The 14,372-nt window shown below is 50.1% G+C and overlaps 1 protein-coding gene across 1 annotated transcript in view; it reads left to right on the plus strand.

Annotated features, from left to right (window-relative positions):
• Positions 1-14,134, plus strand: part of SPG11 (SPG11 vesicle trafficking associated, spatacsin) — a 29,493-nt gene extending 15,359 nt beyond the window's left edge. Inside the window, exons 20-40 of the mRNA XM_066634840.1 lie at positions 150-216; positions 1,138-1,303; positions 1,713-1,918; positions 2,349-2,457; positions 2,905-3,064; positions 3,408-3,677; positions 3,784-3,984; positions 4,415-4,522; positions 4,797-4,959; positions 5,069-5,283; positions 5,648-6,416; positions 6,893-7,035; positions 7,212-7,413; positions 7,757-7,894; positions 8,651-8,784; positions 9,297-9,404; positions 10,354-10,522; positions 11,276-11,364; positions 11,734-11,889; positions 13,106-13,257; positions 13,519-14,134. Of these exons, the coding sequence (XP_066490937.1) occupies positions 150-216; positions 1,138-1,303; positions 1,713-1,918; positions 2,349-2,457; positions 2,905-3,064; positions 3,408-3,677; positions 3,784-3,984; positions 4,415-4,522; positions 4,797-4,959; positions 5,069-5,283; positions 5,648-6,416; positions 6,893-7,035; positions 7,212-7,413; positions 7,757-7,894; positions 8,651-8,784; positions 9,297-9,404; positions 10,354-10,522; positions 11,276-11,364; positions 11,734-11,889; positions 13,106-13,257; positions 13,519-13,699 (3,906 nt within the window). The 3' untranslated portion in view covers positions 13,700-14,134. The remainder of the gene's footprint in view (positions 1-149; positions 217-1,137; positions 1,304-1,712; positions 1,919-2,348; positions 2,458-2,904; positions 3,065-3,407; positions 3,678-3,783; positions 3,985-4,414; positions 4,523-4,796; positions 4,960-5,068; positions 5,284-5,647; positions 6,417-6,892; positions 7,036-7,211; positions 7,414-7,756; positions 7,895-8,650; positions 8,785-9,296; positions 9,405-10,353; positions 10,523-11,275; positions 11,365-11,733; positions 11,890-13,105; positions 13,258-13,518) is intronic.
• Positions 14,135-14,372: the final 238 nt, after the last annotated feature.

A 14,372-nucleotide genomic window follows, 5' to 3' on the forward strand; every position in this document is an offset into this window, starting at 1 on the left:
AAGTGCCATGAGCTGGTTAGGGAGTTGCCTGTGCCTGCCGAATCTTCTGGCAGCTGTCTCAAGTGTGGTCTTGCCCCAGCTAGATTGACCCTTTTGTGTAACCCTTTAAACTGCCTGTGATATTTCCTTTTTGTGTTTTGATTTTTCAGACACTAGTTCCATTTGACCCCACCAAATTATTTGGCTGGCAGTCATCAAATACCCTTGCCCTATCTGGTAAGTCAAGTTTCTTATTGTCATGGAAAATCTAAATTAGATACAGTTAGGGCCTGGTCCTATCCCGCTTTCAGGCGCTGATGCAGCTGTGCCAGTGGGGCTTGCACTGCACCCTGTGGGGGGCCTCCTCAAGGTAAGGGAACAGTTGTTCTCTTTCCTTGGGGCTGCATTATGGCTGTATCAGTACTGGAAAATGGGCTAGGACTGAGCCTTTCGGTAGAGTCTCCCAATGTATTATACTGTTTAGACACTGTTTGGAAACTGACATGGGTGCTGCTGGCAGGTTTAACTTTGAATAAAGTCATTGATACCAGCTGGTTGTTGGATGGCTAAAGTGAGAAGCAAATCATTGCAAGCAGAATTTTCTCTTTTTCTAAAAAAAGAAAAAGAAAAGACCAACTAAAAGTACAGTTGTCATTCTCTTTTGTGAGCTCTAAGCTAGTGCACCAGTACAAGTGGATGTGTTGCTCTTGTAATTGGACCTCATCTGTTGTGTGGCAGTTCTGTTTGATTGATTGATTGGATTTATATTCCGCCTTTCTCCCCAAAGGGCACCCAAGGCAGCTAACAATAGTCCCTATGGTAGAGTAGGCCACCCCCAGTCTTCTCCTAGTATGTTCCAGGGTGGCTTTTGCTGAGATTTGCAACTGTCTCTTGGGTCAGCAACTGAGGGATAAAACCATCTCTCCAGAAACCTCTTCTACCTTTCCTCTCTACTTAACTACTTTTCTAAGATGGCAGAGCTGCCCTTTTGCCATTCCCTTATGGTGAGTCTGGTCCAGGAGGAGTGTCGAGCAGGCTGTGCCTCCTTTTTGAGCAAAAGACAGACCTAAAGCTGGCAGGACAAGGCGGCCTGTTGATCCTGTGCTTTGTTAAGTCCAAAGAGGTTCTGGTTCTCTGACTATCCTCCATTCTGCCCAGATGTTTGTGGTGACCTTCCTCACTTCTCGTGTCCCAGTCTTGTGAATAAGTACGCTGTACTGGAGCGGCTGGACTTCTCCTACTATTTGCGTCATGAGCGGCCTTCTTTTGCCTTTGGGGCCTTTCTGGTCCAGCAGCTGGCCAAGAGCAAGACACCCATGCAGCTGTGAGTAGTGCTTGAAGCACACTGAGATCTGGACAGAGTATGTGCAGTGGATGCAGAAAGCCCTCCCAATTTTCCGTGGGAATGCCGCTGACAACGAGGCACAGCCTGCAGCGCCAAAGAGCAAAGGCCAGCTCCCTTCACCTACAACTAATCCTGTCGAGTTTGACTTCCATTGTTAGAGTACCTGCCATGCATACGTGTGGCAGGTGGCAGGTTCAGTCACCAATCCAGGGTCCTGTAGCAGGTGATGAGGAAGACCTGCTGCCAGGCAGAGCATACAGTACCGAGCTAGTTGGGCCCATAATAGTCTGACCTGGTCAGTGGCAGCTTCTTGCAGTCATGTGGAGACCCCCTGGTTTCTCTCTGCTGTTTCCAGTGCCTTGTGCCGATTGCCGCTTCCTTCCCCTAGGATTCAGCAAGCTAACAGTGAAGCCCATGCTCTGGCCCTCTCGCTCTTCTATGCACCTTCTGTTGCTGCCGCCTGCATATGTTTCTTGGAGTTGCTGGGCCTGGACAGCCTCAGTCTCAGGGTGGACGTCAAAGCTGCAAACGTGATTTTGAGCTTCATGTCCAGGAGAGAAGAGCCTCAACACAATTCCATCCGGGAGTCCCTAGGTACAGTCTCGTTCTCCCATCTTGTCCCCTTGCTTTTGTTTGGAGGACAGTGCATCACAGTTGAAAGGCAGCTTGACATCGCATGGAAGCTTTGGTTCCTGAGAATAGGAAGTCTAGTTGTCTCTTTGGCAAGGACCTTTGTCAAATTGTGCATTCACAGTGAAGGTGAAATCACTGCAGGAAAGTGCCTGAAGAAAAGGCTACATTTAACCATGTTTCTAGTGCTGTTAGACATTTTCTTCTGATAAGAAAAATTTGTAATTGATGAAATGACCGTTTTTTAAAAATGAAAATATTAGCACCAGGCGAGGGGGGAGGGTGCCTTTCTGAAAACAGAGGCAGATGGTGATCATGGAAGGAAAAGTAATTATTGCTGCCTCCCCATGAAGGTGAGACCTCGGCAAAATGCTTTGCCTGTTCTGTTTTTCAGTTGTAAAGCTGATGGAGCTGGCTGAGGGTGACAGAACAGCTGCAGAAGAGCTCCTTGTTTGCTTGGAGGAAGCAGTCTGGGATAAGATTGAACATCAAGAGATGAAGAAGTGCGTAATGGTGCATCTCGGTTTGTCTGGCCCCCAGAGCATTGCAGGGCCTGCTGGTGGGAGTGTTCTCTCCATGAGATCAGGCGGAGCACTGGCTGTGCCTGATTCACGTTGCCCTGGCATGTCCAGCTGTCGGGAATTAGCAGCACATTCTCTGGCCTTGCACTACTTCACTACTTTTTGCTAAGGCAAAGGGCACGAATGGCTGAGCATTACATTGCCCTGTTGTGGGTGAGCTTTGTGCAGTCTCTTGCTATCCGCTTATTGAAGCAATGGGTGTTTGAGGTGTCCAGCTTTGTAGAAAGCCAAATGCCCAAGTGTTCTGCCTGCAGAGACCTGCCCCAAAATATCCTCTGGGGAAGACCCGGCAAATAGGGCTTCTTGCCTTGATAGGAAATGGCGGTTCCCTGGTTGTGCAAGGAGGGATAACCCACTTTTTCTCTCCAGGACCTCCAGTGAGGCGAGGAAGCAGTGGTCTCTGGTGGTCCAGTTCTGCAGGCTCCACAATCTCAAGCTGAGCACATCCTACTTGAAGGAGTGTGCACGGTCCAGTGACTGGTTGCAGTTTCTCATTGAAGCCCAGATGCATGACTACCCGCCAGCGGAGGTTATCTGCTCCTTTTACATTTGTTAACCTGGAGGTGGGACTTTTTCCTTTTGCAGCACGTGGAAGCAAAAGGCCTTTTGAACAGAAGGTTAAGTTTCTACTTTCAAACGGGGCAAGATCAGTGATGGATAATGTGACTTGGTCAACCTTTGCAATGGATAGATAGAGGCCAGTCTTGCTGGTTGCTCAGGGACAGAACATTTAGTTGATGGTTGGTTATTTGAGGTGTTAAATATCTGTTTTCATTGTGAGTGGTGAAGCCAGAACAATCAGCCATTGCTGGATAGCAGCTTTGGGCCTGCCTGATTATCACTTATCTGTATCTGGACTTTCCCTTTCCCAGGTCATCTTCGTTCTCCAGGACTTCCCCCCTCCCCTTCAGGATCACCTGCTCCTGGCTTTTGAGAGTTTGCGGGCCACAGACCCTCCTCTGAAAGGTCAGGGGGATGCTCCCCACCTGCTGAGGCACGAGCCAAAGCAGAGCGGCTGCCCACAGGACCTTTTTACCATCCTGCTCCGGTGCCAGGAGCAGCAGCATCCTTGGCGTTACCTCCTGGCTGAAGCAGTGCGGCATTGTGCGCCCAGCCTGTGTGTGCTTGCTGTCTGCTTCCAGGTACAGCAGGTGCTTCAGTGGGACAGGATGAGGGGCTCTCAGGGTGGCATGTGGAAAGGTGTTGTGGGTGCATTATTCCGTGTCTCTCTCATCCCTTCCCTGGCAGGGCGCCAGCATTCTCCATGGCCTCTGTGTTTGGATCGTGGCTTCCTTGGACAGAGTCACTGCTGCTGAAGTGACCCAGCATGTGGAGGGCACGGTCGAGGCCCATGACTGGAACCTCCTTGACTTGGCCACACTTTGGCAGAAGCTTTTACAGAGGCAGAAAATGAGAACTCTTCTTAATGGCTTTCAGTTCTTTCTGAAGGTAGCCACTTGTATGTTCCGGTTGTCATTTTATGAGGAGTTTGGCTGTTCCTGCTGGGAGCTTATCCTGTGTGCAACTCCCCCTTGTTCCAGTGGGTCCAACATCCCTCCTCTCTCTGAGTTTCCACCTCATTTTCCAGGGTGTCTCTGGAGCTAACACGTGGGGGGTAACTCTTGAGGGGGGAGAAGATTTTTTTCAGATTGAAAGCTGAAAGAAATAAGGGGACTTGCCAACACAGCTGCTCAAGTTCCCCCCTTCCCTCCCCTCACACACACTCACACTCCAAGTTAAGAAAGGGATGCTGGGCCTGTCTTTTCCCTGCCATGGTTAAGGCTATGGGGCCTTAAGAGCTGGAGTGGGGAGTGTTCAGCATGAACCATGCAACTTGTTTGGGTCAAGTGTTTGATATAAACATATGTGTTGTTTTAAGGATTCTCCTTTGTTGATGATGCTGGAGGTGTATGAGTTGTGCACGGACTATAAAAACTACACTGAAGCAAAAACCAAAATCCTTCATTTCCAAGCCAGTCTTTCCAGAGTAAGCAGAAACTTCATTTGCTTGATGAGGGGTTTTTGTACAGAGGTACATCCTCAGCCTCTTGTTCACTTATATAATACTTACTAGAATCCTCCTTTCTCACTGAAAAGAGTTCCCTCTGCTCAGCCGTGCCTGCCTGTCTCTCTTCATATAATTCCTGGCTTCCTCTGTGGCTCGGTATGGCTGCAGGTGCAAGTTGATTTGCTTTATCCTGGAGCTGGAGGGGAGCCGAGTTTGGGTGGCTCTGGCTGATGTGTGGACTGTCTTTTTGCAGCTTCAAAGCACAGATGCAGAGCCACCTCCCACTCTGCCTGTGTTGTGGCTGGAGTCTCAGGCCTCCTTCCTTCTGGAGCTGATGCTGCAAGAGTGCCAGACGCAGTATGAGTTAGGAAAGCTGCTGCAGCTCCTGGCTGACACAGGCATCACTTTGCTGCACGGTAAGAGGAGTGTGAGTGTGTGTGTGTTGGATGTGAGATGCCATTGCCCTCAGGCTGAGTGCCCCTTGAAGTAAGGAAGAGCCTCTCTTTTTGCTTCTCTTGAACACAGGGCCAGATATGAAGAGGCTGAGTGCCCTCAGCTGGATCCTGAAGGACTCCTCCATCTCCATCGATCGCGCCATCTTGAGCAGTTACACTCCTGAGAATTTCCAGAACGAATGCAGAAGAATTTTGGAGTTGTTACAGGAGAGGAGCTGTTTCTCCACGGCACGGGCAGTGGCAGAGCTGGCAGAGCTCCCTGTGGACAACGTCATTGTTCAGGAGGTACTGGGTGGCCAGTGGGCGCTGTGCAGGGCTTCTTGCCTTTGTGTTCGGTGGGTGGATCACATTCTATCTCTACTCGTAGCAGAATGAGCATGATGCGTGCCGATACCAATCCCTCCTCTCTGGTGGCGTTCCACCTGAAAGCGTTCTTATCTCTGCAGGCTTTTGGCCTGACCATCTTGTGACTCTCTGTGGCTCCCCCTTGTGTGCGTGTGAGTTTTGACTTGGGGACAATTACCTTTTTGAATCTATACCGGCCCTTGACCCATGCCCTCCCCTTTCAAGCAGCTGCATTTTTCTTAGGCTGACTCTTGTTGGAGAAAGGGATGGAGAAATTTCTCTTGTGCTTTTGTATAATCTGCAGGTGCTTCAGAACCTGCACCTCTTGAAGCAGATGGGCCACTGGCCTCAGAAGCGGACCAGGATTGAGTTCTGGAGGAAGTGTCATGAGAGCTTTGGACGGAATGCCGTCTCCAGCCAAGCAGCATCTGATTTCTTCTTGTCTCGGGCAGACGATGCGTCTAAATCCCTGGATGAGGAGGAGAAAGTGTCGAGAATCCTGGAGAGGCAGCTCCTGCTGACTTTGGCTGGCCACTGGCTGGCCCAGAGTGACCCTGTTCGTCTGGACAAGCTGGAAGGAGTGGAGAGAGAAATCTGGCTCTGCCGCATCTGGCAGCAGACTCTGAGCCTTCAGGACGCTGCTCAGAGGCAGCCCCAGTTCTCTCCCCAGATTTCCATGAGTGGCGAGCTGTCCTTTGACTCCCTAGCCAAGGAGTTCTCCTTCTCCAAGCTAGCTGCTCTGTGCGTGCCCAAGTACTTGCAGCTTGAGGGTTTACCTTCCCTGAATGCCTCGCAATCCCTGCTCTCGGATGCCGAGGTGGAATCGCTGGGTGTACTGGTGGGGCGCCTGCTGGACGAGGGCAGCGTTCACGAAGCCAGCCGGGTCTGCCGCTACTTTGACTTCTACAGTAGAGACGTGGCCTTGGTCCTGCATTGCAGAGCCCTGGCCTCCGGAGAATCCCCCTCTGGTGGGTTTCAGGCAGAGATGCAGGTCATCCTGGCAAGAAGGGAAAAGGAGAGATGTGAGGACACGGAGGAAAAGGGAAAGTCCCCAAAGCCCCGTCTTCACAGCAGTAAGTAGCAGGAGCTGCCAAATGCCTGGCTCTGACAAGTGCCTCTCCTCAGGAAGATGACACATGCTCCTCCTGCCTCAGTGGCTTATTCTTGCTGCCCTCTTGTTTGCAGGGATAGGCAGGGAGAGTGGCTCTGCTTCATGATAGAGGAGTGGCTGGCCACTGTGAGTGGTGTTGGTATTTCCTGCACTGAGCTTCTCTTCCAGGCCTGCAGATAGTTTTCTGCTTTAAAAAATGTGTGGCGTTGGGGGTGAGGTGGCTGCCCAGCAGTTAAATGTTTCTGCATGTGCCAGGTGTGTTTGGTCAGCAGCTTTGCAAAAGGAGCTCGTTGGTCCCATCCATGGTCAGTTTGCTGCTGCAAACAGTGGCTTGTGTTGTCTGTCCCCAGCCTCGCCTTCCTAAAGCAATAATGAAAAACCCCATCTCTGCCCAGCATGCGCCTTCCTTGCTCTCCAGAGTTGTAATTTTGTTTTCAGCCTCCAGTCTGGAGCAGTGGTCCTTTGTGGAGGGTCCCCACTCAGAGGATGAAATAGTGGGCAGCCTGCAGGCTCTGACAGCAGAGTGTGTGCACGGGCGGAACTACTGCCGACAGATCCTCTGCCTGTACGAACTGTCCAAGGTGCGTGGATGTCTGGTTTGGGGGGAGCAACAGGGCAGCAGGAGACAGAGTGCTTGGAGAAGGCCAAGGACTATCCTCATGGGCCTTGCCTGTCAGTTTAGCATGAAGGAGCTCTCTAGAATCAATTTTGTCGCCTGTGCCCCTCTCACCCTCACTTTCTCTATGGTGTTTTGCAGGAGCTGGGCTGCTCCTTCTGTGAGATCTCTTCTCATGACTCCAAAAGGGTGCTTCGGGTGATCCTGTCTTCTCAGCAGTCAGACAGGTGTAGAAAAGCCCAGGCCTTCATCACCACCCAGGGGCTGGATCCGGAGACCGTGGCAGAGCTTGTAGCAGAGGAGGTCACCCAGGAGCTTCTGGCCCCTTCGCCAAACAAAGGCAGTGAGTTTGGCACTCACTTCCTGCGTGTCGGTTCAGCTCCACACAGCTGCCTGCGGGCACGGTGACTTCCAGATTCTTGCGCACATTGTGCCTGTAGGGGCCACCCCAGGTGTCTGCTGGCCTTTTTGGCTTCAATCTCACGTCCATCCTGCTGCCTGTCCCAAGGCCTTTCCACACTGCAGCTGCCATGGCAAGAGCTTGGTTAGCTCAGCTTGGCCAAGGTGGGAGCTGGTAGGGGAAGCGTTCCTGGAATTGGGTTTGGACAGGAGAGGGAACTGTGGCTGGGTAAGTAATGGACTGGTGTGCAACTAGTATGTCCTTTTATGTGCATTTGGATATACAGGGCAAAAACATGTCCTGAATCCTGCAGAGGAGAGCCAGGACTTCCTGCAGCTGGCGAAATTGTGTCAAGACCACACTCTGGTTGGCATGAAGCTCTTGGATAAAATTTCATCTGTGCCGGCTGGGGAGCTTGCATGTAGTAAGTTGGGGGATGGGCAAACGGGGGGGGGAGTCCTTAGTGGGATGCTGAGAAATAGGCCCTGGCCACTGGAGCCTTGTGGCAGGGAGTGAGTTGCTTTGTGACCCAGGCTGCAATTCTGAGCCTACTTGCTGAGGCTCATCAAAGTCTGAGGAGCTCTGCTTCCAAGGAAAACATGCTCAGGATGGGCCTTTCTGTTGTTTGCCGTCTTTGCATGATCCACACCTGGAAAATGTGCCTCGGTGCTCACAGGAATTTCAACCAGGAAGCTAGAGCTGTTCTGTGGAGGGCTTGGCTCATGTATCGCAGTCCTTGATACACGGGAGCATCACTGAAGAGCTCTTTTGCAACATGTAAACGAGCTGTCTGCTTCCAGGGAAGGAGGGGGTGACCTTGATCGGGAGGGTTCCCCTGCCAGGAGTCTGTAAGTGGCCTGCCAAATCCCTGAGGAGCTGTGGCACTTCTTGCATCCTGTAACTGTGGTGGCAGTGCTTGTTGATGATATTTATACACTGCTTTTCAACAAACAAAATTCACAAAGCAGTTTACAGAGAAAATCAATAACTAAATGGCTTCTTGTTCCAAAAGGTCTGAGATTGCTGGTGGCTACCACCATGTTACAGAGGAGGAACTGAGTCCAGCTGCCTCAGAGCTTGAGGGGCAAAGAGGGGTGTCCCAGATCCAGGCTCTGGCTTTTGGATTGTGCTGGCTTTATTGGAAAGCACCTATAATAATGGTCCCCATCTCCTTCTTTAGCTACTGAACTCCTGATCCTAGCCCATAATTGCTTCAGCCTAACCTGCCATATGGAAGGCATAACCCGTGTCCTCCAAGCCGCCCGGCTGCTCACAGATGAACACTTGGCACCCAGTGAGGAGTACGGCCTTGTGGTATGTAACTTCCCCAAAGTGCTGCACTCTGGAGCCTCTCAGTGGGCTGGAGGTGGCACTACAGCTTCCTGACCTGGGCACTTCAGGGCAGCAGACTGGTGGGCCTTTCCAGTGCCAAAGCACCCTCGCTGAGCAGAACAAAGACCTCTGCCAGGTGTTGGACTCTGACTGGTGTGCTGGCTGCATTTTGCATTGGTCCGCATTCGCAAGCAACGTGAGCGTCTCTTTTCCCCCGGCTGCCTGCTGCATTTGCCTCCTGATGTTTCTGTCTTCCCCTGCTGGTTGTCTGATGGAGCTCTCACCCCCACCTGAGGGAGTTGTTGGAGTCTGAAATCCAAAATACTGCTTGCCAATCGCGTTCCACTGCCCCCACCTCTGCCCTGCAGTTGGGAGTTTGGGTGGCAAAGTTGATTCTCTCTTCTCTCCTCCTCCCCCAAGTGCTTGGGGGAGCCCTTTCCCCCATGCCGATGCTTTTTTTTGTGCTGATGTGCCCTGTTTTTCTCTCTCCAAAGGTCCGACTTCTCACTGGCATCGGCAGATACAATGAGATGACTTACATCTTCGACCTGCTGCACGAGAAACATTACTTTGAAGTGCTGATGAGGAAGAAGTTGGATCCGGTGAGTGTGAGGACACGTTCGCCTGCCCCAGTGCTTGGATTCCAGCCGTCGCAGGAAGGAAACCATAGTTAGGACTCTCATCCCAACCCAAAGGGAGAATAAGCATCTACGATGCATTTCATACCAGATGTTCTTTGAAGTTTCTGCTACAATTTTTTTTTTGAACCACCGGATTAAAATGAATTTGAAATTTAATGCAAACTAATCACCTCCTAGCACTGAACTTCTGAAAGGTCTTGTTGAGAATGAACGTGCAGCATAATAATCTGTATGATTATATTGTGGCTTGAAACTGGCCGCAGGTCACCACATGTGTCACCCACCAGTCCACTTTATGTAACTGCCTGGCAACTACCTGATTTCTGCCATCGGTTCTTGCAGCCAGAGAAACATAGATGGGGTTGTCAGTAGAGTCCCTTCCAAGAGAGACAAAGGCACCCCTTCTCTTACTGTGTTGCTAGCCAGTGTATCCCATAACTTAAAGCATTGTTGTTAAACATTTAAGAAACTTAGGGTGTGCCCCTCTGTATAATGGTTCAGTTTTAAATTTATTTTTCTTAATGGCTCTAGCTACAAATTAGAATGTAGTTTTATGTAGGAAGTTCTTTTAACTTTTAAAAATTTAAAGCAGTTGTTTAATCTGGCCTTTTTTTCTTGGTGTTTGAGAACAGTCTGCTTGTCAGCCAAGAAGGCAAATGTGTCTTTTAGAAGAGTATAAAAACAGCTTTGATTTCCAGTAGGAGGCTCCAGGTGGTCCAAGAGTTCAGATGTGTCTTGGCTTTGTATCCTGAAGCGTTCAGGATATAATCTGTGGCAGGACTTCTCTGTCCAGAGATCTCTGCCACATTATACAACACTATTGTGTGTGTGCTGCGTAAGAATCGCAAGCGGCAGGAAAGATCTGCATTTTGCCTTCATGCACCCCTATCCCTTCCCCTCTCACTCACAGAGCGGGACCCTCAAGACAGCCCTGCTGGACTACATCAAGCGCTGTCGCCCAGGAGATAGTGAGAAGCACAACATGATCGCTCTGTGCTTCAGCATGTGCCGCGAGATCGGGGAGAATCACGAGGCAGCCGCCAATGTCCAGCTGAAGCTCATTGAGTCACGGTCTTGGGGTGAGCCATGGGGAAGTGGGCAGTTGAAGCCTGTTTCCCCTTGGGTAGAAGAAGACATTCAGTGCTGAGGTGGTCTCTCCCACCCTACCAGGAAGGGGGACTGGTAGAGGTTTCATCATGTCCTCATCAGGAGTTGTCCCCTCACTTGTCCTGCCTCCCCCAAGAAAAATGTAGCAACAGGAGGCAGAACCAAGGGGATCTCCTTGGTTATGGGCCTCTTGTCCCAGTTTCTTCTCTGCAAGAGTCAGCAAAAGGGGTTAACCCCTGAAGGGCCTCTTTGTGGCCCCAAGGCAGACTTGTCAAGAGTGGTTCTTCTCAAAGGAAATGGTGAGCTCAAAGGAACTGATCTCACTGATGGTGTTTCCTTGTTCTTTCCTTCTCTGCTGAAGGAGAGCAGACAGGTGCCCCAGAACTCCTTGAGGCCGTCTGAGGAGGTGGAATCTGAATGCCTAGGAAAGCAGATAAAAGGAATACGTCTGCAGTGCTGTCATCCACAGGCTCAGGAGCCAAATATGTGTTCCTGCAATGGGAAATTCTGTAATCTACAGCACCCTCAGTTGTCCTGATGAAACCATTTAATTCCTTTGACCTCTCAGCATTGTGGGATTCCAGGGAGACCAGTGTTTGATTCATTTCCTGCTTCCCCATCCCCTGAATTTGGCTGTTACTCTTAACCATTGGCCACTCTGGGCACAGTGCAGGTAGCCTCCGTACCCACCACAAGCATGCAGCCAACTCTTCCCTCCTTTCCAGAGGAGGGTCTCCAGGATGTGCCAGGCCTGAAGAAGCTTCTGATGAAAGCTCTGACCCTCTTCATTGATGCTGCGGAAAGCTATTCCAAGGTAAGACTGAAGGGGACTATGCAAGGATTGGTGCCAGTGGTAGTACTTGATCTGTGAAGATGGGTCATTTTCTCTCCACATCCCACTTCATTCCCTTCCTTTTAAGCAAGCCCAAATCCTTCCATTCTCCATCCTGCACATAGCAAGGCCAGTACAGGAAGAGTGTTCAGTTTTAAGCAATCACAAGCCCCTGATTGCACAATTTAGTTGGCAACAGAAGGATCAGCCAGTCTGGTTAAGAACCAAGAAAAATGCCTCTGTCTAGAGCTGGTCGCCCTGGTGTGACCTTTGTTTAGAAAGAACCCAGGAGTGCAGCTGCAAGCAGTGCAGTTTCGTCCTGACTTGCCTGACACCTTCCTGCCCTTCTAGGACTTCTGTGTGCGCCAGGCCTTGCGCTGCAACCGGCTGACCAAGCTCATCACCCTGCAGCTCCACTTCCTGAACACCAGCCACAGCACTAAGCTGATCAACCTCAGTCCGCAGGACCTGCTGGACTGTGTGATGTCTCTGCCCAGGTTCTACCAGGTGAGGACCCGGTGTGGGCATGGCCTAGCAAAACTTGCAGTGGGTCTGAACTTGCTTCTTCTTGGTCCTCAGTAGGAGGCCTGTGGGGGGCAGGGGGCCTGCTGCACACAGGAACTTCTCTGCTTTCATGTGAAAAATAACAAGCCTCTGGGCTTCTTTTTCCTGAAGTCATGCTCAGAAAGCAGGAGCCATTGCATAGCCAGGGGGTTTGACTAAAAGGCTGAGCTTCGAATTGGTGTCCCTGTCTCGAATCTGTCACCGACTCACTAGATGATCTGAAGCGAGCCACTTCCTTTCAGCCTCCACCTTCCCCGGCTGAAATATTTACTGACTACAATATGGGGATGATAATGAACATTACAGAGTTGATGAAGGGTTATGTGAAAGTTTGGGGCTGAGTACCTAAAGAAACTCCATCTTCCATATGACTCTTCCTGTACCCTGAGTTCATCTGGCAGGGCCCTCTTGTGTGTCCCACAGCTGTCTGGCATAAGACCTGAAGACCTAAGAGGGGCTTCTGTTGTGGTCCCCTTCTTGTGGAAGCTGCACACCGGGATGTTTGCTGTGCATTTTCCTTCTGGATGTTTCATTGTACCCTGAAGACCCACTTACTTTCACTGACTCTTTCAGGATATATTTAAAACATTCAGCACTGATGTGGACAGTCACGGAGACCTTCAAAATAAGGGAACGTTTCTTCCCTTACCTCAGGGCTGCATCAGCGCTAGAATGTTGGATAGGATTGGGCCCTCATCTGCTTTTGGTTATGGCTCTCCCTTGGTTGGTTCTGTGCTTTTATTGTGTTTTTTTTTTTATAGTCTCCCTTACTGTATTTTAAATCTTGTATGTCTTGGGGCTTTTTTATCCTGCAGGAACGAGGCAGGATAAAAATCTTTTAAATAAAATAATACATGTGAAATGCCTTGAACACTTGAAACTACTATTTAAGTTCTACATATAATCTCGCTCAGCTAAGGGGAAACTAGTTGAGTGAGATAACAAGATGAATCCCTGGTGGCTGGCTTCCTTGCCCGCTCTCCAAATGTGACATCACAGCAAACTGCGGAGTGTCAGCAAAGCAGAAGGAGCTGTAAAAGCCTGGCTGTCCTACATTAAATGTGCCTAGGACCTCAAGGGGATGAGACTAGCCTGGGTGGCCAGGCGGTGCCCATTCCAGGTACTAAGGCTGTCTGGCACTTCTTCCTCTCTCACCCAGGCTGCAGTTGTGGCTGAAGCTTACGACTTTGTCCCGGACTGGGCTGAAGTCCTGTATCAGCACGTGATTGTGAAGGGCGACTTCAACTACTTGGAGGAATATAAGCAACGTGGCCTGCTCAAGACTAGCACCTTTGAGGAAATTGCCCGCAAGTGAGTCATCTGTGCTGCCCCATTCTGCTTGCTTCAGAGTTGGGGAGTTCCTTGTCTCTGACCTTCAGCATTACACTCTGGAAGGAGGTGGCTGCTGTTCTTTTGGTGTCTCCTGCCAGCTGCGAGGGGTACCACTTTTCTCCGGTTGCAGCTCAAACACTACCTTGAAGTCCTGGGGGGAGGCAAGAGGGTGGAAGTGGGACTTGCCAGGGAGAGGATGGAGTCACACCTGTTCATAGTTTGGACCGTCTTCTCTTCCAGGTTCAAGCAGCACCCAGGCAGCGAGCCTGCTGTGAGAAACCTGAAGAAGCTCCTGACCTATTGTGACGATATTTACGTGTATTACAAACTGGCTTACGACAACCAGCTCTATGATGTTGTAAACATGTTGCTGAAGGATGCCCAGACAGGCTGTTGCCTGAATGACCTGCTGGCCAACTAACCTTTCTTATCAGTGAGCAGAGCTGAATCTGTGACTGATGCTGGGGGGAAGCTTAGACTGTAACGTTGGGGAGAAACACACTTTTGTTGCAGCACCTGAAATGTATGATAAAAATACCTTGTAACATTCCATTCTCATCTGTGTTGATCCTACTAACTAAACAGTGAATGAGAAGAAATAACCTCAGGGCTGCACATGGTTGCAAGAATGTTAAAATTGAAGAGTTTCTGCTCAGGGGCTCACTTCAGAATGACCCTGCAGTAAGAGCTCTGCCACAGCTTGAGTCTTAGAGCCTGAACTCCATACCAAAGCAGTGGGGCTGCTATTTTCTTCAGGAACCCTTTTTCCCTTGCAGTGCAATAGTTGGGTTAAGATTAGCAGAGGACCATTTGCTGTACAAAAATGTAAATGTATTAAAGTACAACTTTTGTCACACCACTCTTCCTTTTTTTTTAACCCAGAAACTCTGGAGCAAGTGTGTTCATTTTTTTAAAATATGCAGCTCCTGGTGGAATGTTGTTTTAAGGTGCTAAAAAGAGACAGGAAAGAGAAATCATAGCCAAAGGGCTGGGGTACAAAACCTGATATCTGAGTATCAGAAGATGCTATGACAGATTCTGGTAAGCGCACAGTGCTCTTTGGTTAAACTAGGTTATAGGAGCTAGTTCCGTGA

Source organism: Tiliqua scincoides, chromosome 8 (assembly GCF_035046505.1).
Source record: "Tiliqua scincoides isolate rTilSci1 chromosome 8, rTilSci1.hap2, whole genome shotgun sequence".
Taxonomy (NCBI): Eukaryota; Metazoa; Chordata; class Lepidosauria; order Squamata; family Scincidae; genus Tiliqua; species Tiliqua scincoides.